This window comes from Rhineura floridana, chromosome 1 (genome assembly GCF_030035675.1).
Source record: "Rhineura floridana isolate rRhiFlo1 chromosome 1, rRhiFlo1.hap2, whole genome shotgun sequence".
Lineage (NCBI taxonomy): Eukaryota > Metazoa > Chordata > Lepidosauria > Squamata > Rhineuridae > Rhineura > Rhineura floridana.
In genome coordinates this window covers 44589865-44615820 of record NC_084480.1, presented here as the reverse complement: position 1 = coordinate 44615820, position 25956 = coordinate 44589865, and the positions used below count along the sequence as shown (strand labels likewise).

Genomic DNA, 25956 nt, shown 5'->3' with positions numbered 1-25956 from the left:
AGGGTGGTTCACGACAGATGCTGTTGGTCACTAATTCATAGGGTCGCCATAAGTCATAATTGACTTGAAGGCACATAACAATTTATTTTAATATAAAATTACCTATGCCTGTGACTGGACCCTGTTGGTCATTTTAATGACAGCAGCATACTCTCATGGGTGGTGGTGGTTGGTATTTATGTGGAATCAATCAGTCAGCTTTATAACTGTTATTCCGATGCTACTGAACAGTGTGCAACTCATTCCTGATGAAGTAAAACCTGCTGTAGCAAATTGGGCCTGAGGAATAAGGAAGTAAGGACTACTTCCAAAGTAATACAGAAAAGGGGTGAAGAGGGGGATGAACAAGGTAGCATAGTGACTAAGTGTGAGGAGTAAAGTTCCTGGCTAAAATATCACCTCAGTGTTTCTGCATTCACTCTTTCCAGTATGAGAACAAATCTATCTTAACAGTCTTTTGTAAGGACACCCTAGAATTTGCCAGCTTAATACTGGTGTGGGCATACAAGTTTGATGCACACCAGTTGAAGCTGATAAGACTATCTGCCCTTCCCCCGCTCCAAATCCAACCTAGAACATGTTAGATGCTCTTGGATACATCTGCCCATCCACCTCCCTCTTCACATATCCCTCTGCTGCTTGTAGTGCAGCAGGTAGCAAATGAAGAAAGCTTTTTGTGTAGTGGTGGTTCCCTGCCTTTGGAAAGTCCACTTTAGGAAGGCCTGCCTTCTGCCACCTTTTAGGTGAAACATTCCCCCAAATTTTAAAAACTAATTTTGATCCTTTAGTTTTATTTGGATTTCTTTTTCTACTTTGTACATTTAAAACATTTGAATAGTGCATCCAAACAGCTTAGAGAACTGGGGGCTCATTGTCCAATGGAAACTAAGCCACATCCAAGAGTACATTGGCATTTCAGCACCAGGAAAAACCACACCTCTTTGCTCAGGCTTTTATGAGTATGTGACGTTTACTGCTGTTTTGTCTGTTCTTATTGCTGGATATGTTTTAATTGCTCTTAATGGATTTTAAGATTTGGTTGCTGCTTAGAGGTCTATGATGAGTGGGATACAATACACATAAATAAAATAAATTGTATTTTCAAGTTTAATGCAGCAAAAATACTTCAGCCTACAACTCTACATCCACTTACTGGGAATAAGCACCACTGTACAAAGTTGGCCTTGTTCTCTTTACATGACTATGCAGTTTGACTTCTTAAAAAAGGTGACCCTACTAGATGAGCAGATTAAGAGATTTAATGCAAGTACCTAAAAACTGAAGATGACAAGTGCAGTCTTTAGAGACATTCCCCTTTTCTTACCATGAACTATTATTTACTTAATTTATACCCTGCCCTTCTTCCCGCAGGAGCCCAGGGAGACAATTAAGGGACTGGCTGCCTACTCCAACACATATGCTTCCCCTAAAAAGGAGTCTTCTTGCTTCAGAAAGTTTTTTACCCATATGCAAAATCTGATGGGGTGGTAAGTAGGGCTGTAAGCTCAGCAAGAGCACGTTTTAAATGCAGAAGGGCCCAGGTTCAGTTTCCAGTATCTCTCAGTACAGCTAAGAACCTATTTGAAACACTGGAAAACTACCATCAACTACTTGTTGGGTCTGAAGCCTTGAGTCTGCAGATGTTGTTGGACTACAAGTCCCATCATCCATACCCATTAGCAAGTTGGCTGGGGATGATGAGTTGTAGTCCTACAACATCTGGCGGGCTCCTGCTAGGAGGAAGGGCGGGATATAAATCAAATAATAAATAAACAAACACCTGGGACCCAAGTTTGAAGAACACTGCTGTAGACAAGAGTTAGATGGACAAATGGCAGCTTCCTAGGAACTATGATTAAATTAAGATTTCCAATATGTTTGCAGCCCTACCTATAAACGTGTACACTTTCAAAAGGCACTGGTAAAAAACAAATAAACCACCTTATTGGAGATCAGTGTTAAAATATTTTTGCACATTTAAAACTATACCCCTTCACACAAACCCTTCCCAAGCCTCATTCAGGATACATACTATAGATTAATGACTCCACTGTTAGGTATGAGAGGTCAACTAAAATGTTTTGAGGAGTAATTAAACACAACATGAGATTTCTGGTGTCTTTTCAATGTATGATTATGGCTGGGAGTGAAAATTCTAGTTTGTGTCAGACCATTTGGTTTTGGTAGGCGAATAACAGGTATAAAGGGCTTTTTAATAAAGCTACCTTTATTTAGACTTTTACAGAACAGGCGAATGAATACACTTACAGGAAGTTTAAAAACAGCAAGTCACCTTTTTACACCAACTATATTGCCATCAACTTGCTTTAGATGTTACAGAAATGCCAAGTTTTGAGATCAGCTTCCCCATTCAACAGGTATTCAACACAACATCTTAATCCCAGATTATTATATTATACTGCATTTTTATTCGCATTTGAAGGTTTAGTCTGTGGCCAACAATAATCTAGTTTAGAAGTTACCTATAGCCTTCCTCCAATACACTGCAAAGCACAGAAATGAATGGAAATGCAGGTTCCCCTGCTCCAAGAAGGACGGCCGGCGGCTTCACCCCTTCTGCTGTGGGCGCCGCTGGGCAGCAGCGGCCCTGATGGGCCCCCCCAGCCAGAGACTGCTGAGCCCCATCACGGCCGCTGCCGTCCAGCGGCACCCACAGCAGGAGGGGTGAAGCCGCCGGCAGTCCTTTCAGGAGCAGGAGAACCGGCTCCGGGGCTAAGAAGGAGCCGGCCCGGCCTGCCCTCCACGGCTCCTGCTGAGACTGACAGGCCGCGTGGGCCCCGTCTCGGCAGCGGTTGCTAGGAGACGGGGCCTTCGCAGACTCAGCAGGAGCCGTGGAGGGCAGTCCGGGCCGGCTCCTTCTTAGTCCCGGAGCCGGTTGCCCTGCTCCGAAAAGGACGGCCGGCGGCTTCACCCCTCCTGCTGTGGGTGCCGCTGGGCGGCAGCGGCTGCGATGCCACCCCCCCAGCCAGAGACTGCTGAGCCCCATCGCGGCCGCTGCCGCCCAGCGGCGCCCACAGCAGGAGGGGTGAAACCGCCGCCCGCCCTTTCAGGCTCCTTCTTAGGCCCGGAGCCTAAGAGTTCCCCTGCTTCGGAAAGGGCGGCCGGCGTCTTCACCCCTCCTGCTGTGGGTGCCACTGGGCGGCAGCGGCCGCGATGGGGCTCAGGCTGGGGGCCCGATTCGCGGCCACTGCCGGCCAGCTGCGGCGCCCACATCAGGAGGGGTGAAGACGCCGGTCGCCCTTTCCGGAGCAGGGGAACTGGCTCCGGGGCCGGGCACCTAAGAAGGAGCCGGCCCAGCCTCGCTGCCACTGCCTCGTCACGGCTCAGGGGCTGCCAGGCCGGCCGGCTCGGACGCCGTCTTCTAGCAACCCCTCTGTCGAGACTCCCGACTCCCGCGGGGGCTGCTGCTGGTGGGGGTCCCAGGGGCAGCGGCTGGACGGAGCCCACGTCGGGACGTTGCAGCAGACGCGGCACGCGGGCCGCCAGGAGGCTGCCCTCGCGACGCTCAGCCAGGCAGCTGCGGGGCTCCACGTCCAGCACCCCTCACCTGTAGTAGTTGTGTGTGGGCGTTGGCTGGTGGTGGGCGGTGTGGCTGCTGCTGCAGCTGCGGCTGCCTGTGTACCGCGGAAGTCCTCCTCATGCAGACCCTGCGGCGGCCGCGGCTTGCCTGTGTGTGACTGACAAAGGGCGGGAACGCCGGGAAGGCGGCCCTCCACAGCCCAACGTATGCGTGTGTCAATTACGCATGCGTGGCTGAGGGGGCCAATGAAAAACCGGAGATCCATCTTTTTAAATAAAGTATTGCCAGAGGCCGGAGACGGCCCCCTTTTGCCGGAGACCTGGCAACCCTAATATTGCAAGAGGAAAGAGGTGGTTCAGAATCCCCGTCAAAAACACTCAGATTGCTGCAGGAGCAGTCCTACCATTGGGGGGGGGTGTTGCCTCACCTTAGGGTTGCCAGGTCAGAAGCATCCCACAACCTGAGAGCTCAGGGGCGGGCCCAAATTAAGGCACAGGGTGGGCCCGAGTGATGTCATAGGGTGGGCCCGAGTGATGTCATTAAGCATGATACATTAAGCATCAACCACAGTTGCTTTGAGCATACAATTTTAAAAAAACATTTCTCTGATTAGAAATTAAGATAGAATTCTTTGCTAAAAGATGGAGCATGGGTAGGGAACATTTAATCTAGCCTACTTGCTTTCAGCAAGGAAGGTTTAAGTGCCCTCAGGCCAGGCCAGTCACCAGAAGGCCATTGTAGGAAGAAATGAGCCTAGTGTTGTGGAGATGTTAGATGGGAGCACTCAGGAGTAAAGATGGATGCCCCCGAAGGCTGCAATTCTAAACACACATACTAAGGGACTAAGCCTAATAGAACTCAACAGGACTTACTTCTGAGTAGTTATAGTTTGGATTGTGCTGTTGGTAAAGCTTGGCTAGGGATCCTATGCAAAGACTTCCACATCTGAAGAGGGTGGTTTATAACAGATGCTATTGGAGGTCACTGATTCATAGGGTCACCGTAAGTCGAAATAGACTTGAAGGCACATAACTACAACAATGAAATACAATGCAGGAAAAGCTTCACCTGTTGACATTCTGTCAGTCACCTTATTACTTGTGTGCAGCCCCTCCCACCTCACCACAAGAGCAGGCAAATTTGCTTCCTATTTTTCGAGTGAGGCAAGTGCCTGATTCACCTACAGTGTCCAGGGCCCAGAATATCCTGCTGGCATTCCTACTGAGAAATGCCTGGCTCAGATGTTGCTAGGGTTTCAGTCAGCTCCACTACATCTCTGGATGTTAAATCTTTGAGAATCACTATGGGTTGCAGTCAACTAAATCCTACTCAGAGCAGACCTATTGAAATTAATAAACATAAGTTAATTGTGCCTATTAATTTTAAATGGGTGTACTACAAGTAGGACTGCCATTGAATTGCCCTATGCTTTTGAATGAGTGCAGGGCATACTACACAGCAGCAGCCTACAAAAAGGCAGCTGGCACCACAGAGGGGATAGGGTGGCAGCAGGGATCCTCGGTAGAAAAACAGAGCTATTCCAAACCAGGCAAGGTCCCCTATTTTCAAGGGGGTGAAAAGCTGGGGTATCTTGCCTAGACCTTCATCTGGCATTCAGCACTTCCCTGCCCCTCACACTGCCCATCCTGCCTACTCGAGGGAAACTTCAATCTGCATCAGCACATATCACTTGCTCCTGACCTTGCCAAGGCTGACTTGACATGCTGAAGCTCTCTGATATTTATTTATTTTATTTATTTATTTAAAATATTTATACCCCGCCCTATTTCCAAGGAACTCAGGGCGGCTTACAAATAAAAACCATAATCAATTAAAAACAAACAATATACAGTTTAAAACAATTAAAAATAGATTAAATCAGTAAAAGTTAAAAAAGACAATATTAGTTAAAAGCCCGTCTGAATAAAATAGTCTTAACCTGGGCACGAAAGGATGAAAGTGAGGCAGCTAGTCGAACCTCGCTAGGGAGGGAATTCTACAATCTAGGGGCAGCCACTGAAAAGGCCCTATTCTGTGTTGTTACAAAGCAAGCTTGTGAGAAAGATGGAATATTGAGCAGGGCCTCACCAGATGATCTCAAAGCTCGGACAGGGTCATAGAGGGAGACACGATCTAACAGATAGCCTGGACCTAAGCCGTAATATAGCAACATGTGTACAAAGAGACATCTAGCTGAGCATGGTGTGGTTCCCAAAGGTCTCTGGGTTTCCAGAAAGTCAAAGGGTGTTTTCACACTTCAGGAACAAAGAAGCTCTTGCTGTAATTGGGCTTTAATTGGATTTGCAATGTAAAAGAGACACTGGCCAGAATGCTCATCTGAGTGTTCTGTTGGGGCTGTGACGGAACATCTGCTTTGCATGCAGAAGGTTCCAGGTTCAGTCCCCAGCAGCATCTCCAGGTAGGGCTGAGAATGTCCTTTGCCTGAAACCCTGGAAAGCAGCTGCCAGTCAGTAGAGACAATACTGAGCTAGATGGACAGATGGACTGACTCGGTATAAGGTAGCTTCCTTTTTCCTATCTTTCAGGTTCCCCCCCTTTCTTATTTATAACAGTTAGATGTTAATTTTAAATAAATGAATATGTTATTTGGTCAAAGGGGTCATTAGGAAAGGTATTAAAAATAAAAGTGCTGATATAATGCCATTATACACATCTCTGGTGCAACCGCATTTGGAATATTTGGCATATGGTTGCCTCACCTCAATAAAGATACTGTGCAGCTGGAAAGGGTTCAGAAAAGGGCAACCAAAATTATCAAGGGGATGGAGCTACTCCCCTATGAGGAAAAGTTGCAGCATTTGGGGCTTTTTAGTTTAGAGAAAAGGTGAGTAAGAGGTGTCATGATAGAGGTGTACAAAATTATTCATGGCATGGAGAAAGTGGGTAGAGAAAAATTTTTCTGCTTCTCTCATCACACGAGCACTTGTGGACATCCAATGAAGCGGAATGTTGGAAGATTCAGGGCAGATTAAAGTACTTCTTCATACAGCGCATAGTTAAACTATGGAATTTACTCCTGTGAGAGGCAGTAATAGCTACCAACCTGGATGGCTTTAGAAGATGATTAGACAAATGGAAGATAAGGCTATCAATGGGCAACTAACTATGATGGCCATGCTCCGCCTACAATCAGAGTCAGTATGCTTCTGAATAGCGGTTGCTGGAAACCGCAGGAGGGGAGAGTGCTCTTGTGCTCAGCTCTTGCTTGTGGGCTTCCCACAGGTATCTGGTTGGCTTCTGTGAGCTAGATGGGCCATTGTTATGTTAACCCTGATGGGAGGCAATTCCATTGCTAGATTACGTTGACAGGGGAACGTACATCTGAAAAATGTTTCTCCTTTCGAAGGACCATGTCTCATCCTGGCAATGAGATCTTATTTGAAGGTTGTCAGTTGAGAAATGCCTCTGATGATCGGATGCCCTTCATCAAGCCAACAGTTATCTCAGAGGGCAGATCTTTGTGACAAAGTTCAAGCACTTCCAAAGAACCTTGTCTCCCTCTGGTATACATGTTAGAAGCATAATGCTCTCGTCAGATGAGGCAGAAACTTGATAAGCAGAACATCATGCCCTCAGAGTTGATATTGGCCAGGCACCTTGGGATGATGAAATGTCTAGCTCATCTGACTCCAACTCTGTGCCGGGCTTATTTATTTATTTATTTATTTAAGAAACATATATCCTGCTTTTTACCACGTGTCAAAATGGCTTCACAGAAGAAACAAAATACAAAGCACAGAATTTAAAACAAAAAGATAGAATACATCAGAACAGGATTCATGGTGTGAAATAAATCATTTTTTATTTATCAATTTATTTATTTATTATTTGATTTATATCCCGCCCTTCCTCCCAGCAGCATTTATTAAAATGATGACTTGCCTTTCCTCCCAAAGGAGCCATGGGTGGCAACGCCTGGCATCTGGAATTTAGCAGGGACAGCTCTTGCCTGATTTCTAATGGGAGGGAGCAGGGATGGGAAGATCTGTCAGTTTCATTTCTCTCCATTACTCATTTTTCCACTCTTAAATTCAGTTCCATAGCTATTTTTTTTTAAAATCCTCATGAAAATTCTTCAGCATTTTAGAGGAAGAAATTCTCCTACGTTTTTGTCCTGAATTTTGACTAATGTAGTTTTTCAAGCAACTTTTGCTAATAGAGTATACTTTGTATCTTATTTTCACGAATATATTCATTTTTATACACATTTTCCTCTAATATGTGGAGATTTGTAGACATTGGGTGGAGAACAGCATCACAAAATTTGGACAAGAGCACATTTTGAAGGATAGCTGTGTTTCTGTTCTCATATTAAGAACATAAGACCATAAGAAGAGCCTGCTGGATCAGGCCAGTGGCCCATCTAGTCCAGCATCCTGTTCTCACAGTGGCCAACTAGGTGCCTGGGGGAAGCCCGCAAGCAGGACCCGAGTGCAAGAACACTCTCCCCTCCTGAGGCTTCCAGCAACTGGTTTTCAGAAGCATGCTGCCTCTGACTAGGGTGGCAGAGCACAGCCATCACAGCTAGTAGCCATTGATAGCCCCGTCCTCCATGAATTTGTCTAATCTTCTTTTAAAGCCGTCCAAGCTGGTGGCCATTACTGCATCTTGTGGGAGCAAATTCCATAGTTTAACTATGCGCTGAGTAAAGAAGTACTTCCTTTTGTCTGTCCTGAATCTTCCAACATTCAGCTTCTTTGAATGTCCACGAGTTCTAGTATTATGAGAGAGGGAGAAGAACTTTTCTCTATCCACTTTCTCAATGCCATGCATAATTTTATACACTTCTATCATGTCTCCTCTAACCCGCCTTTTCTCTAAACTAAAAAGCCCCAAATGCTGCAACCTTTCCTCGTAAGGGAGTCGCTCCATCCCCTTGATCATTCTGGTTGCCCTCTTCTGAACCTTTTCCAACTCTAGAATATCCTTTTTGAGATGAGGCGACCAGAACTGTACACAGTATTCCAAATGCGGCCGCACCATAGATTTATACAACAGCATGATGATATCGGCTGTTTTATTTTCAATACCTTTCCTAATTATCGCTAGCATGGAATTTGCCTTTTTCACAGCTGCCGCACACTGGGTCGACATTTTCATCGTGCTGTCCACTACAACCCCGAGGTCTCTCTCCTGGTCGGTCACCGCCAGTTCAGACCCCATGAGCGTATATGTGAAATTAAGATTTTTTGCTCCAATATGCATAATTTTACACTTGTTTATATTGAATTGCATTTGCCATTTTTCTGCCCATTCACTCAGTTTGGAGAGGTCTTTTTGGAGCTCTTCGTAATCCCTTTTTGTTTTAACAACCCTGAACAATTTAGCGTCATCAGCAAACTTGGCCACTTCACTGCTCACTCCTAATTCTAGGTCATTAATGAACAAGTTGAAAAGTACAGGTCCCAATACCGATCCTTGAGGGACTCCACTTTCTACAGCCCTCCATTGGGAGAACTGTCCGTTTATTCCTACTCTCTGCTTTCTGCTTCTTAACCAATTTCTTATCCACAAGAGGACCTCTCCTCTTATTCCATGACTGCTAAGCTTCCTCAGAAGCCTTTGGTGAGGTACCTTGTCAAACGCTTTTTGAAAGTCTAAGTACACTATGTCCACTGGATCACCTCTATCTATATGCTTGTTGACACTCTCAAAGAATTCTAATAGGTTACTGAGACAGGACTTTCCCTTGCAGAAGCCATGCTGGCTCTGCTTCAGCAAGGCTTGTTCTTCTATGTGCTTAGTTAATCTAGCTTTAATAATACTTTCTACCAGTTTTCCAGGGACAGAAGTTAAGCTAACTGGCCTGTAATTTCCGGGATCCCCTCTGGATCCCTTTTTGAAGATTGGCGTTACATTTGCCACTTTCCAGTCCTCAGGCATGGAGGAGGACCCAAGGGACAAGTTACATATTTTAGTTAGCAGATCAGCAATTTCACATTTGAGTTCTTTGAGAACTCTCGGGTGGATGCCATCCGGGCCCGGTGATTTGTCAGTTTTTATATTGTCCATTAAGCTTAGAACTTCCTCTCTCGTTACCACTATTTGTCTCAGTTCCTCAGAATCCCTTCCTGCAAATGTTAGTTCAGGTTCAGGGATCTGCCCTATATCTTCCACTGTGAAGACAGATGCAAAGAATTCATTTAGCTTCTCTGCAATCTCCTTATCGTTCTTTAGGACACCTTTGACTCCCTTATCATCCAAGGGTCCAATCGTCTCCCTAGATGGTCTCCTGCTTTGAATGTATTTATAGAATTTTTTGTTGTTGGTTTTTATGTTCTTAGCAATGTGCTCCTCAAATTCTTTTTTAGCATCCCTTATTGTCTTCTTGCATTTCTTTTGCCAGAGTTTGTGTTCTTTTTTATTTTCTTCATTCGGACAAGACTTCCATTTTTTGAAGGAAGACTTTTTGCCTCTAAGAGCTTCCTTGACTTTGCTCGTTAACCATGCTGGCATCTTCTTGGCCCTGGCGGTACCTTTTCTGATCTGCGGTATGCACTCCAGTTGAGCTTCTAATATAGTGTTTTTAAACAACTTCCAAGCATTTTCGAGTGATGTGACCCTCTGGACTTTGTTTTTCAGCTTTCTTTTGACCAATCCCCTCATTTTTGTGAAGTTTCCTCTTTTGAAGTCAAATGTGACCGTGTTGGATTTTCTTGGCAATTGGCCAGTTACATGTATGTTTAATTTAATAGCACTGTGGTCACTGCTCCCAATCGGTTCAACAACACTTACATCTCACACCAGGTCCCGGTCCCCACTGAGGATTAAGTCCAGGGTTGCCGTCCCTCTGGTCGGTTCCATGACCAACTGGTCTAGGGAATAGTCATTTAGAATATCTAGAAACTTTGCTTCTTTGTCATGACTGGAACACATATGCAGCCAGTCTATGTCCGGGTAGTTGAAGTCACCCATTACTACCACATTTCCTAGTTTGGATGCTTCCTCAATTTCATATCTCATCTCAAGGTCTCCCTGAGCATTTTGATTAGGGGGACGATAGATCGTTCCCAGTATTAAGTCCCTCCTGGGGCATGGTATCACCATCCACAACGATTCTGTGGAGGAGTCTGCCTCTTTTGGGGTTTCCAGCTTGCTGGATTCAATGCCTTCTTTCACGTATAGAGCGACTCCGCCACCAATACGTCCTTCCCTGTCCTTCCGATATAGTTTATATCCAGGGATAACCGTATCCCACTGGTTTTCTCCATTCCACCAGGTCTCCGTTATGCTCACTATATCAATGCTCTCCTCTAAGACCAAGCACTCCAGTTCTCCCATCTTGGTTCGCAGGCTCCTAGCATTAGCGTACAGGCACTTGTAAGCAGTGTCTCTCTTCAAGTGTCTTTGGCACTTGTGGTTAGGCCTGTGGTAATTTTGCTCTTCTGAATTTATATCCTGTGCCCCTGCTTATTTTGGAAAGTGCAAATTGGATAGAATAGCCTTTAAAGGTGAACTGAACCACTTTTCTCCCCCATCCCTAGCTAAGGGAGATTCAAACACCAGCTAGGCCTTGGCACTAGAATTCCATTAGAGATGGGGCCAGGCAGATGTCCCAGGGCAGAGAGTTCCACTGTGGTTTCTCCTAGATTCTTTTTATATAGTATTAACTGTGTGTGTGCGTTCCATAAATATAATTTCTAAAACATCTTACTGGTCTGAAGCCTTCCACTTTCTGTCTCCAACATCTTTCTTTCTAACCGATTCATGCTTACCTGGGAGTAAATCTCACTGAAAACAGTGGCAATTATTTCTGAATATGTGGGACAGGGCTACCGAGTTTGTGCTCATGTACTGCTTGATGGCTTTCTGTATTTATTGGTTCACTGCTGTGAGAACTAGGGATGGAAGGATGTGTCAAGTTTTGGTTCTCTCCGTTTCTCATTTTTCCAATCTTGCACACAGTTCTCCATGTTTCTGCAGCAATTTGTGATTTTTTCTTTAAATCCTCATGAAGATTCTTCAACATTTTAGTGTGAATTTTTCCTAACAAATATTTTTGTCTGCAGTTTTGACTAATGTGCAGTTTTTCAAGCAATTTCTCCTAATACAGTGCATTTTTGTATCTTATTTTCACTAATATATGCATTTTAATACACATTTTCCTCTAACAGACATTGTTTGGAGGACAGCATTGCAAAATTTGGACAAAGTGTGTATTTTGAAGGCTGGCTTTGTTTCAGAAAGTGTGAATTTGATAGACTTGATAGATGCAGCTATAAATGTGAATGGAATCAAGTTTTTCCCCCATCCCTAGAATAGTAGACCAGGCAGGTCTTTGGCCTCTTCCAGTAGGGCTCCTCTTATGTTTTCCCTGCTCCTCTTGATCCTGGTCCAGGTTTTCCATCTCTCATTCTTCTAACCACAGAAAGGCTTCTGTCCTGCATATCCAGATATTTACCACAGCACCTTGCAGATCTACTTCTATCATAATTTAATTCTGCAAACAAGCTCACCCACATTCCTATGTACCCACAACTTATCTTTTCTACCCATTTGACATAGGTGCAGTCCTACGCAAGCTCCCTCGGGAAATCAGCAGGGATTGCTGATTTCAAGCACACATGCCACAAGTCTTTGTGTCTCCTTACTCTTCCCAAGTGGGTTTTCCCTCTAGCTCTTTTTCAAAACCAAATATGGTCACAAAAAAGTTTCAGTCTTGCATATCCAGATATTTCCCAGGGGGTCTTGCAGCCCCCTTCTTCCAACATAATGAAAGTAAGCATGACCTCATCTACCTCCCCACTGTCATAATGGTACATGTCCTCTCGGGTCTCAATGCAACTGCTTATAAAAAGGCAGACAGTTTCTCAACCCAGTTGGGCTTCCAGTGGACACTCAGAGCAAACTCCCACCCCCCTGGGCTGCAGGGCTGGCTCCACCTTGGGCACCAATGTGCCCTGGGCCCCTCTGCTCCCCTTCTGCGATCCGCCAAAACAGCCGCAGGACGGATCGCAGGACAGGAGCTTTTTAGCCGCATGCCGTCCTGTCCCATCCCCCCCGCTTCACCTACCTTTCCATTTTTTTTGCCGCTGCGTGCACTTCGCACACAGGTTTGTCATCAATCAAGATGGGTTAGGGTCAGGGTTAAGGTTAGGGTTAGGGTTGGGGCTGGAGTTAAGGTTAAGCTTGGGGTTAGAGAAACCTTAGGGAAACCTCAGCCGCCATCTTGATTGATGGCAAACCAGCTGCAAAAGGTAGGTGAAGTGTGTGTGTGGGGGATCGGACAGGACGGCAGGCGGCTCAGAAGCTCCTTTCCTGCGATTCCTCCCGCTGCTGTTTCCGCGGATCGCGGAAGGGGAGCGGAGGGGCCCAGGGCACATTGGTGCCCAAGGGCCCCGTCATGCCTGGAGCTGGCCCTGACTCCCAGATAACTATCTCTTGGATGCTTTCATTCTGAGGACTGCTGCCGCAGAATACAAGAATCCACTTGATGAGTAGCACTTGATTAGTGTTTTATTCCCATAGTTTCTTTCGGCTACCCATCTTAGAAAGTCACTGCCTGTCAGCTTGGACAATACTGAGCTAGGTGAACCAACAGTCTGATTCGGTATAAGACAGCTTCTGATATGCCTAACCAAAATGGAAAGAGTTGTAAATGGAGCACAACCCTATGTTCACAAATAAAACTGAGTTGCATTCAGTGGATAACTATGAAGTAATGAGCAAGAAACTACTTTTAACATTTGGTTTATAAGGATAGATAAGGCTCAGCTTCAAGACAATAATGGGGAACATGGTACAAGAGGTCACAATGGCAGTGACAACCATCGTGACTCAACAATGGTCTTACTGATGAGCAGTACTCAGTTCTCAGCACTGCTTTCAGGTTGTAACACTTGCCAAATTTACTACTATACAGTTAATGAGACAGTATTTTAATGTTTCCTTTATCATCATGTTTAATTAATCAATATTTAGACTAATGATTGAATGCGACAATAATCTACTTAATTATAGAATACAATTCCTTCTTTAGTTATACATTTTAATTATATATTTCGATTTTTAAAAACTTTTACGCCACATTATTTTCAAAGAAATCTCATAGCAGCTGACAGATTAAATAGTACAAACTAAAACAAATAGCATCCCAAATTAAATCCAATACAATAAAATGAAAAAATCATAACAGATTTTCATTCTGGTTTCCCTGTTATCCATTTCAAATGAATTAGATATGGTAAACAAAAATGATAATAGAACGTGTGCTCAAGGAAGGATTTCTTTTATTTTTGCATTCAGTAGCAAAAAATGAGCCTTTTATTATGAATCAGTTGTTATTGGATTATTAATAATCCAATAACATTTATCTGGATTATAACTGCACCTAATTCTTGATCATAAAAAGAAAAAGGCCTCATCAATTTTTAAGTGGGAACTGGAAACAGTAAGCATTTTTTTGTTTGCTCCCTTCTTAATGGGTTTTCATTCTCCTGTTTGCTGAAAGTTTAAAGTGTACTTATGTTTTATCTTATTTTTGTTTTATTTCCTATCTGTTTATTCTGAAGTATTTTCACTCTGCTTTTCAGCCAAAAATGGTTCCCAAAGCAGATCTCAATTAATTATCAAGAATAAGACAGGCCCTGCCCTCAGGCTTGTGGTTTAAAACAGTGTTTCCCAACCTTTATGAGTACAGGACCCCCTTTGTAAGATCAAAACCTTTCGTGACACACACCTCTCTACTAATTGTAATTTTAGCCTATGTTAAGTGACAAAATGGTGCATGGCAAAATCACATCTCCAAATATCACTTTCCATAAAAAGCTCGCTGCAGACAGGCAGGTGTTGCTTTCTTTTCTAAATGCAAAGGTCCAGTCCTTCAGGAGTGAGTCTCCTCCTCCGTTCATGGACTCCTCCTCCATCAGCAAAGAGGAAAGTCTGCAGTACCCTGTGGCCCTTGAGGTGCCCTCAGGAACCAAATGATTACACAAGAGAGAGAGAGAGAGAGAGAGATCAGCGTGGGAAGCCTCAGGCCCAAGGGCAAAATCAGAGCTTTGAAAAGTTACTTTTTAAAACTACAACTCCCACCAGCCCAATCCAGTGGCCATGCTGCCTGGGGCTGATGGGAGTTCAAAAAAGTAGCTTTTCAAAGCAATGCCCCTCATTCACCCGATCTCATCCCCTCCTTGAGTGGTTTTGCCCGGCTGGGATATGCACTTGAACTCTGATAGTGCCTCTTGCTTGCCTGGATAGCGGATGGAGAAGGGGTGTGTGAACCTATGTCTAGAAACTCACCTAGCATACAAAGTCCACGTTGACATCCATTGCTTCATCTGCTCTTGCCTCAGCCTCACCTGCCACTGGCATGTGGCCCTCGGAAGGTTGTCCAGAAGGCAATGTGGCCCTTGAGCTGAAAAAGGTTTCCTACCCCGATACAGATTTTATTATATATGACAGACTCAAGCTTTTGAACTTCTCAGTTGCACACGCTAAGCACATAGTCAGAGAGACGGGCGCCCATTAGTAGCTATTTGACTTCTGTCACATATGTGAAAGTCATATGCAAATAGCACATAAATTGCATGCAGTTATAATCCTCACCGTTGCTGCGCCTTCGCTTCCAATGCACACTATATTTTCGGGGGGGGGGGACTCTTTGGCACTGGATGAGCAGCCAACCCTTGGATTAAAAGTCGTAGCCAATTTCAAAGGGTAAATCTCAGGGAGCCATGGACAGTGCAGTATATATATTTCAGTACAGGCTTTTTCTGGATATTGCTCACCTTAACGACTGGGTTTCTCCTCCCCCCCCCTTTGTCTGATGATCACATCTTACTGATTATGAAATGCAAATTGCCTTCATGCCTGCAGCTCCCCCAAAGTATATCAGCACTGAAAAATATGATGCTGGTTGGCTTTGATGCTTGCATCTCACCTGACCAGCTTTATCAGCCAGATATTGAGCTGGGTATACCATGTGGCCTACACCCTGGTAAGCTAGCCTGTTGCCCTCAGGAGTGGTGGGGAATGCTGTCTCATCACTGGTGTTAAAATAAGATTCAACTTTTCACATTACTGTACTTAAGGCCAGAGTTTAAAAGAGCATGAACTCATCCTTGCTCCTGCCTTTTGATTCTGCATGAGCATGCTGCTGCCCAATTACATCTTGATAATGACTGGGTTTTGTTTCTTTATGGGCAATTCTCACTGACTTCCCACAGGAAACGGGTGGGGCAACTTGCTACCAGTGTTAAATCTGTTGCACTACATACAAGTGTTGTGGCACTTTAAGCAGAAGCGAACCTGTAACATTCCAGGTAGTTAAGACTAACTCCCATCCTCCCTGTCCTTTGGGGATGATGGGAGCTGGAATTTAACATGTGGAAGGCCACAGGTTCCTCATACCTGCTTTAAGAATAACAAATGTATTATGGTATAAGTTTTCATGGACCACAGTCCACTGCATCAGATATATAAAGTGCAATCCTAAGTTGGCAAGTATATACACCTATCACTGAGGGAAAGAGGGGAGCTAAATGAAGAAAGGGCACCTGAAGCACTTTGCTGAAGCAGCTCCACTTCTTCAAGCTCCCAAGCACCAAGTCAGCTCCCCCAAGAGTCCCCCCTCCCCTGAGTCCACCACAAGATATGTATACTTGGGCACATACAAATGAGTTTGTAAAGGGGCATATGCAGAGCAATATGATGCATTTTATTTACTCAGAAACAAATTCCAAGAATCAGTAGGGAGACTTTATTTTCAGGATTTACACTGTGCTGCTTTTTATTCACAGCCACTTTGTAGGGAAGCCAAAGAGCAAAATAAACACCCCCATATACTAAAGTATCTTTGTATGCAAACACTGCCTATCACATTTAGTAGTAAAATTCCACAATTTGATGTTGGATGGAGCAGAACCCATTTTGTTCCAAACAGAAATGTCACTTTTTTGATCACCAGTGAATATCCTGCAACAATGTGCATGTCATTATAACTTGATCTGTCCTATCAGCATTTTATTTGCAAGGTGTATTTACTGCTTTCCTCGGCAGATCTCAATTATTTAAAAAGAAATGCTATATAGATCCATAGCAGCACACATTTTTTATTCAAAAAGTTCAACCTCTCGAAGCTCTACAAAGCTAGAGAAGATCATAGTTACTCGTTATGGACAGGGCAAAGCTAGGTGGGTTAACTGTCTATTGTGGCATAAAATAGCTTTCCATGTAATCAGACACAGATTGGAAAGCTTTGTACATTTGAGTTTTACACAAACTGGACCTCTCCTATATTATATTTCTGATACATTCTACTTATATCACTCTTGCTTAAGGACACCTTTATTCATCACCCTAATCAGAAGTCATTTTCAATGGCCTTTGCAAAGTTGGAAGGGGTTGGAAAATAGAAAAAAAATGTTCCTGGCCCCAGCTCTCTGTAACTGCTACTAGTAACTAGAGCTTGTAAGGTGTTGCAATGCTCCTGGAGCACAAAAATGAGTGTGGGCTATGTCTGGATAACATGGGTGCAGCAGTGGGGGTACTACATTGGCAGCAGTATTCCCAGAAGTGTAATTGGACTTGCTACTGCCCTGCCCCACCCTCATCGAGGTAAGCAACAATGGTGCTGGTGTTGGTGTTAGGAGGGCAGCTCTGTGGCCCCACTTCACTATGTGCACTGCTACTGTATGACAGATTGTCACCTCCTTCCATTAAAATAAATTGATACTTGAGCATAAGATCCTCATTTGCACATTATAATTAATGTGGATCATTGGAACAAACTGGATTTTTGAGCCAAAAGGATACTATTGATATTAAATGTGAGAAATAGATGTTGCAAATATTTTAATTTCCTATTGAGTTTTCAAGAGAAAAAAATCTTGATTTCCCATTTTGTGCTCTAGAAAGATCTCAACATCTTAGACTCTAGTCATTACCATCACTCAGAGAGGCATTTTAAAATGAGTTACTATATATGGGCTCAGAGGAAAGAAACCGCTTACCATGAAAACCCTATGGATATTCATAGGGTTGCCATAAGTCAGAATCAACTTGGAAGGCAAATAATAATAATAATAATAATAATACATGGGCTATGATTCATCTGATAATTGTTTCAAACTCAGTGGGAATAGTGCCCACAAGTCCAGGATAGAGGTTTGTATTTCCTTCTAAAAGAGCAGACAGATGAGTTTGCAATAATGCATGATTTTTAATAAATATAATCAATCCACTAACATTTGCAAGTTCTGTCTTGATACCATCTCCTACAGATACCCTTCTGGCCCACCCCCACCCCCAAGAATATGTACTGTGCTGCTGGGCAGAAGACACAAATCTTACTTTTCTTCTTGCCAGACAAGCATTACATGAACAGTGAAACATCATGATTGTCACCTTGATGGTAGCCAGAAGGAATTTTGTTACCAGAGAGCCTTTCTTGGTTTATCATCAACAGCTACAAAAGAGATAACAAAACTATACTGAGTAGAATGAAAAAAAAAGTTTTAATATTGTAGTTGTAAAAAGTGGAGTCAAATGGTTACTCAAAACAAAATTATCTTCTGATCTGGGACACAACCTCTTTCCAAAGCATTTACCTTCTCATTCCTCATGACAGGCCTTTAATAAAGCTATTTGCTTTTAGAGGTTCAGACGGTGAGGAAGGCCTTTATTGTGAATACAAGAGTTTGTTGTGCTTCAGTAGCACAGTCTTCTGTGTTATTCTGGACCTCCACGCTGTAACAGAAAATATTAGTTATCTTTTAACAGAAAGAAAAATCAATTATTGCACTGTCACTGATAATCCAGATTCCTTTTGCACTTGGATAAAATGACTGATGTCTATTCTTTAGAGATATATAATCATGGCAAGCTAACTTTTTTATTGCCACTTAGACTTTCCTATGGTGTGTGATACCCAATTACTATTTATGGGTCCAGCAAATTAACAGCCTACCTATTCAGCTGTATGACCTACAACAATATTCATTTGACTCCCTTGAACATAAGCCAGGGATGTGCACTAAAGGCCCTCTCCAAAATATTGCAGTCCTGGACATGAAACTATTTCATTTAATCTAGGGAGGTCATGCAGGATTTGGAGTGAAGTGTCATCAATATCTGGATGACACCCATCTCTATTTCTCCTTTTCATCCAATCCAGGTAAGACACTGATGTTCTGAAGAGGTGTCTTAACACCTTAATGGGATGGATAGGGAGCTGAATCTAGGTAAGACACTAAGTAAGAATCCAGGTAAGGTACTGCTGGTAGATGGAACTGACCTTGGAGATGGTATTCTTCCTGTCCTGGATAGGGTTGTACCTGGGAGATCAGATGTGGATGCTGGAGATATTGATTGCTTTAAGTGCATTTGTGCCAGCTGCTCCCTCTCTTCAGTAAACTATCCATGATTTAGTGATACCAGGGCTGGATTACTGTAATCCATGGAACTGCCTCATAAAATTTCAGCTGGTTCAGAATGCAGCAGCTAGGCTGTGGATCATGGCTCACAGTGCAAGCACATTATACCTATTCTAAAGATCGATATTGGCTTCTAGTCTGTTCCTGGGAACAAAGCCAACTGCTTTTTTAAGATTTAAAGACAGATTGTCTGGGGGCAGGCTTCCACAATGCTTCTTCACCTGCTTCCATATGAACCTACCTGACAACTAGATCATAACAGCTACTAGTCATAATGGTGATATACTTTATCTCTAGGATCAGAAGCACCATACCTCTGAATATTAGTCATTGGAAAACGAGAAAGGGCTATTGTCCTTTTTGTGGATTACCCACAGGTCTTTAGTTTGATCTTCTTGTTTTTATCATCAGATTTATTGGGGCAATTGCCAAAGCAAAAGCTGTCCCATTATCTAAGCTTTAAGTATTTTGTTTTTTCATCTAATGCTTGCTTTGGTTTTGCTAAGAGGCTGCTGAACTCTTTCAATTTTCATTAGTTTTATCAGCACAGCACTAGATTGCAGATTGTAGCTGCCCTACACTTTTATTTTGGGACTGTTTAAACTTTTATTTAATGGATTCATTTCATTTAATGGCCACCTTGTGTGCCATTTATAAGAGAAAAGTGACATATGGGCATTTCAATAAAATTAATAAAAATAAATAAGTGGGAAGTCTCAAGGAACTTACTTGGATGTATTCCATCTCTTCAACTGACATGGGTTTCCTTCGGTATTTTTGAGGTAAAGTTTTTACTAATTCTGAAGTGTCAGGTGTACCTTGCATTCTACTGGGAAATGAAATATTTTTATGCAATGGCGGCCCACCTCCTGCAGAGAGTTGTGAGGCTGAAGCATGAAGTGGAGGCACTCTTGATTGCAGAGGCTCCTGTACTAAAGGAACAAGAGAAATGGGTTCGAAACATACATTTATGTTAGCATAAATACTCTGGAAACCCTAGATCATTAACTGTTCAGAGCAGTTGCCATGTTAGTCTGTTACAGCAAAAAAAAGAGCCTTTCTCTGAGGCTGAGAGGCAGTGACTAGCCCAAGGTCACCCAGTGAGCTTCATAGCTGTGTGGGGATTCGAACCCTATAGAAGATTCTGTGGACTACAGTTGACTTCAGCAGATGCATGAAGAGTCATCTTTATTTAGCAAATATACACACATGGGTAAGTATATACACACACGGTTTTTGAAGGAAAATGGAAATAGTGGGATTAAGTAGTAAACAAAATGCAAAACACAGAGTCCATGACAATACAATTAAAGTTTAGATGTATGCAAATGAGCAGTGACCATGCACAACAGCAGTACTGGTAATAACACAACCATTTTAGCATTGCTAGGGAAATTAATTAACACTCGCAGTGTGAGAGGAAACCACTGCCTTCAGTCATGGTCAAACAAATAAAGTAAATACTTCTAATTTAGCTATTTCATGCTGGAATCTCCCTGTGAACTTCCTCTGTTAGAAAATTTTCTGGTCAGAAGCAGAGTGAAATTATGCACTGCTCAGAATGATAAGGCAGATCTCATGGAATGAAATTCTGACTGAGATAATGTTTGAGGGGATTCAGGATTTAAGATTCAAGAGCATGAGAAAGATTCCCAACAGCACTCGTCAGAACGCAACATGGTACTATTTGCTGAAGATGACAATGATAGCTTCACTAAACTAATTCAGTTCCAGTGACAGGATGGGGAAATAAGATGAAATATCAGAGACACATTCAGGAGTTCAGAATATGACTTAAAAAACAAACAGCACAAGTAAAAACGTTGGAAGGTGTTTGAGAACTGCACAATAAAGCTATAGTTTTGGAATAATATAACCATAACTGTTACTAGTTCTCTGGCTTGGACTGTCCTGAACAGGATTCTTCCACTGATTGTAGTTTATTGTAAGATCTGAAATTCTTGAATTGATATTCTGATTTCCAATGTGACATCACAATATAATACAGCTACATTCCATTTCTATTTCCTGTCACTCCAGAATTGTCTACATCAGTGGTTCCCAACCTTTATGAGTATGAGATCCCCTTCGTAAGCTCAAAAAAATTTGTGACCCCCCACCCAATTGTAATTTTAGCCTGTTAACTGAAAAAATGGTGTGTGGCAAAATCACATCTCCAAATATCCCTTTCCACAAAAAGCTCCCTGCAGACAGGGAGGTGTGGCTTTCTTTTCTTAATGCAAAGGTCCAATCAAATTGGCATCCCACTTCCCCCCATGACAGTCTGAAGATGTTCAGTCCTGTCTCCCAACACCAGTGGGTTACAGCGTTGGACTAAGATCCAAGTTCAAATCCCCACCCAGCCATGAAGCCCACTGGGCGACCTTGGATCAGACAGTCTTTCAGCCTGACAAAGCTCACAGGGTTGGTGTAAGGATAAAATGGAAAAGGGGCGGGGGGGGGAACCATGTATACCACCTTGAGCAACTTGGAGGAAAGGTGGGATATAAATGCAATAATAAATAAATAAATTTCAGCTGCAGTATGTGGACCCCAGCCTCAGCCAAACCTGCTGAGCATTTTATTTATTTATTTTATTATTTGATTTATATCCCACCCTTCCTCACAGCAGGAGCCCATCATCATCAAGAAGCAGCAATGTGGTAGTGGGGGACGCTAGATTGTGAAGACAAAAGGGTGAGATTGAAGATGGGGGTTAGTGCTTTTAGGCCTTGGGATGATCATCAGAATTGATGACTTGGTTAGCATGCAGTTGGGGAATGAGAGTGGAGCAGAAGACAAATCAGCACATGCAAACACACCTGCCCCTCCTGTAAGCATCTGCAGGCAGGCATGCATTTGGGCACATAGGAGGTGGGAAACCCTCAACTGCGGTATCATCTTGGAGAGAGAGCTTGGGGAACGGAATGTAGGTGGAAGACACACTTAGCCTCAGAGATGGGGTGTGTGTGAGCAAGCTTCCTCACTGCTCCTTGGCTCTGTCTGGGCTGAAGGTGAGATCTGGGTGGCCTCAAAAATAAGAATAATTTTTAAATGGAGGTGACAGCGCAGCAGGAGCCAAGAAAGGTAGGCAGGTTGGCTGCCAGGAAGGAAGGGGGAAAGCAGCCTTTCCTTGCAGCCTTGCTTCTTTTTGCTTCACGAAAAGCCCTCTCCTATCATTCTGAGTAAGGGCATCGTCAGCAACGGCAGTGCGAGGAGACGGGAGTCGGGATAGTAATCCCCTCTTCTTCCCGGTAGCACCTCCCTCAGCCTCCTTTGGCATCTGCTGTGTTTTATAGGCAGATGCCTGCCCTCAGCACGCCTGAAAGACGCTCTGGCACTTCAGCAAAGTCCTCCCCTCCCGTTTGGAGCAAGGGGGAGGTGACATCTGCAGCGGAAATGGGGAGCAGACAGCATCCAGGAAGTGAAGACTTTTTTTAAAAAAAAATTAATAAATAATTCATTTCTTTACTTGTCATGGCCCCCTCTGGATTACTTTGCAGTCCCCAGGTTGGGAAGGACTGGTCTACATGCTGGGAGAAAGTAATTGTTATGAAAAAACTGTTAGCTTTTTTAAAGTGAAAAGAAGAATTTTGGAATGGGATTCCAAAGTAACAGCAAATGCTAGTTAAAACTGATTTCTAGCCTAAACAAAACAAATAAGGTGACTGAGGCTGCACCCCTATATACACCTAAATAAACTCTTAAAGGAGAATAAGCTCCACTGAATCCAACAGGACATACTTCTGATGAAACATGCCTACAATTGTATTGTGAGGAAGCTTTTCTAAACGTTAATACATAAAATTAACACCAAAAAAACACTTACTTGTAGGTTTGGGAGTACTTTTTCTTTCTGGAAACTTAATTAAAGGTGTATGTGGCTTGACTACCTAGAAAAAAGAGGTAAAAGGAAGGCAGTCAATGTTATCAAGTCAACATATACATTTTCTTCCAAGAAAAGGTGCAGTCCACCAAGCACTGTTGCTATACAACCACCATTCATTTCAGTGGAGAGCCCAACACAACAGAATGGAATGGAAGAATGTACCTATTTCTTACAATCTGGCTTGGCTAGGTGCACAATACAGTCTTTAAGATTTTGACTTTTACACTCAAAATGTTGGGAGCATTTCATATCATGTCAGCTTTGGAGACATTCCCCATTTATAAATTCACTTTCTAATGATATTTAAAGCCAAATGCAATCATAGTTAGTACTTGCTGTCCATCCATGCAGATAAACCTGCTGCCTCAAGGAGTACTAAGTGCAGGGTCCAATGGTCATACTGAATTACTTGCATAGATTTTCCCAGAAGTGTTTCTTTATCTGTATAGCTTCTGTTGCAGGGAAGAAAGGGGGTGTTGTGCTGTTTACCATTTACCAAAGGTGTGGTCAGGGGGCATACCATCCCTTTCCCTCAAGGAGTGCTGCAGGTTTGGCCAGCCAAACTCTCAGAAATAACAGCCTCTAGCTGCTGTGATGTCTAAAACATAGATCATTTGTTATATTCTATGAGAGTAAAGTGTAACGGAATAAGGGAACGTAACCTAGAATTACAGGAAAATATGATAGAGAAACTAGATGATGGAAGTACACAGAGTGAAGGAAGGAAGAAAAGGTAGTAATAACAACTGCTGTCTCTTGCCCCCATGCGCAGCTACACCATCCTACCATTATTTACAAGAAGAATTCTGTTGGAGGAGACTAAAGACCTATCTAGTCAAGAAACTTGACATACAGTGCAACCAGATACTGTATTTACACATGGAGGTTCCATATATCTATTATGACTACTGTACTAGCCATTGATTGACCCCATCATCTATTACTTTTTCAAATACCCTTTAAAGCAATCTAAGGGCAACTTAGAAGTGGCACTAAATTAATAATTAGCAACCACATTGAGGCTTTAAAAAAGAAATGGCAGGTATGAAGAGGGGCCTTTTGTTGGAACTACGGATATGGGAATGCTTAAAGCTAACCTCACCATTTGCTGTAGTCTGGATGAAATCACCATCCCCTTTCCTGCAGCTTTTTTTTTTTAAAGACATAGCTGTTAGCACCATGTCTAGCTTGGCACAACTTGTGGCAGTGAATTCCATAAGTTAATGTAATGCCTTGTGCAAAGTAGTATATTTTATCTGTTCCAATTCTTCTGCCAGTAATCAATTCCACTAGGTGACCGGAGTAAAGAAAGGGGGGGGGAATCCACATAATATGCACTTATATAAACCTCAATCAATGCCCTTTTCCACTACCTCGTTGCCTTTTTTTCTTTAACTTAAAAGCCACAAATACTTTAGGCCAGTGGTTCCCAAACCTTTCCCCCCCTACACACCACTTGGAAATAGGGGAGGGTCTTGGTAGACCACTGAATGATCTTTCTGTCTATTGTAGCAATTGTAATATAATGTGCTAGATGCTGTGTGATTTATATTGTATTTTTATAGACATGCCACGCACCACCTGAATAAAGCTTGTGGACCACCAGTGGTCCATGTACCAGTTTGGGAACCCCTGCTTTAGCCTCTCCTTGTAGGGGTGCTCCCACTGCCTTATTGTTAAGGGACAAGAAATTGTCTACTTTTTCATTTATTATCATCACACTTGTTGCCCCAAGCACCAATATGATTTGAGCCACTTCTGTCCCAGCTCCCTGCATCAAGCCTAACAAAATCAGCCATAAATCTTAAAGGCATCCCCTGTGAACAAAAACGGGGTCAAATCGCTAGTCCAACAATTTTTATTTTATTTTAAAGTCTCTCCCACTTCGGTCAGCACAACTCCAAATACCGCTATTTCATGCAACTCCTGTTTAAGCGACGGCTTGTCAACAAATCGAGGACCGTGACATCGTGCAAACTTATTCTGGAGTAAGCTTCACAGAGTGCAGTAGGATCTTGTGCCGAGGCAGAAAGAAAGAAAAATAGGATAGCGACGTTTGCGGTTAACTACCGACTCCGGTGTTCCGAGGTGGGCCCTTTGGGCAAAGGGGAACAGGAGCAGCGACCGGGAAAAGACCCGCTTTCATACGAAGCCGCCAGTGGGGCAGAGTCAAGAACAAACAGCCGCTCCTAGGTAAGGCACCAACCCAGCGTCAGTCAAGCCACTTGGCTCGATCTTCTCTCCCAAGGCAGGGACATGCCCTCAGCGCCTTCCTCCTTCCCCTCGGACACCTTTTCCTTTCCCACTCAAGGACACCGGCCTCGCTTGTCCTACCCGGGCGGGTATTCGGTCTCCAACCTCCAGACTTCGAAACCTGAGCTAGACGTCTGAGTCCCGGCCACACTAAAAGTTCGACTGCGCGGTCTGCACCGAGAGACGCGGCTTGAAGGACTCACCTGGACGACCCTACTGGCTGCCGCCATCTTACTGCCCATGGTGACGCCCCGCCCAGGCAGAGGAAAGAGCGCCCACAGCCTAGCTCTTCCAGGAGGGGGCGGGGCCTAAATAAGCACCACCCCCGCGAAGGGCAGGGCTTTATCGGTAACAGTAAGTCGACTGCAAGACTTGCTTGAGGTAGCGCCAAGAAGGTTCCATATGAACGGCATTGCTGAGGCAGATGAAAATCGGGCTTGCCGATGGTATATAGACACCCTGCATTTCTGTATTGATCCAAATTCAGGCACGGTTAACAACCCCCTTTTGTTCTTTTCGGAATTTTGTCTTTAACAGCTGCATAGCAAGCAGAAATTGAGCAAATATACGAAATAAAACATACGCAACCTGTCACTATATTTAAGATTGTGTGAGCTACCCAGAGCACTTTGTTAACGACACTGAAGTTGGTTCCTAGTTCCCAGTTCCTTGTTGTTACGTGCCTTCAAGTCGACTACGACTTATGGCTACCCGATGAATCAGCGACCTCCAATAGCATCTGTCGTGAACCACCCTGTTAAGACCTTGTAAGTTCAGGTCTGTGGCTTCCTTTATGGAATCAATCCATCTCTTGTTTGGCCTTCCTCTTTTTCTACTCCCTGCTGTTTTTCCAAGCATTATTGTCTTTTCTAGTGAATCAC

At 43.5% G+C, this 25956-nt stretch overlaps 1 protein-coding gene across 1 annotated transcript; it reads right to left on the bottom strand.

The window, feature by feature from the left end:
* Positions 1-17996: 17996 nt before the first annotated feature.
* KGD4 (alpha-ketoglutarate dehydrogenase subunit 4) lies at positions 17997-25388 on the bottom strand. Its single transcript, XM_061619717.1, has 4 exons — positions 25279-25388; positions 22763-22826; positions 19663-19865; positions 17997-18247 (listed from the first exon to the last, which is right to left on the bottom strand). The coding sequence occupies exons 1-4, from the start codon at positions 25315-25317 to the stop codon at positions 18230-18232; spliced, it is 324 nt and encodes a 107-aa protein (XP_061475701.1). The 5' UTR covers positions 25318-25388; the 3' UTR covers positions 17997-18229.
* Between the last annotated feature and the right edge of the window lie 568 nt (positions 25389-25956).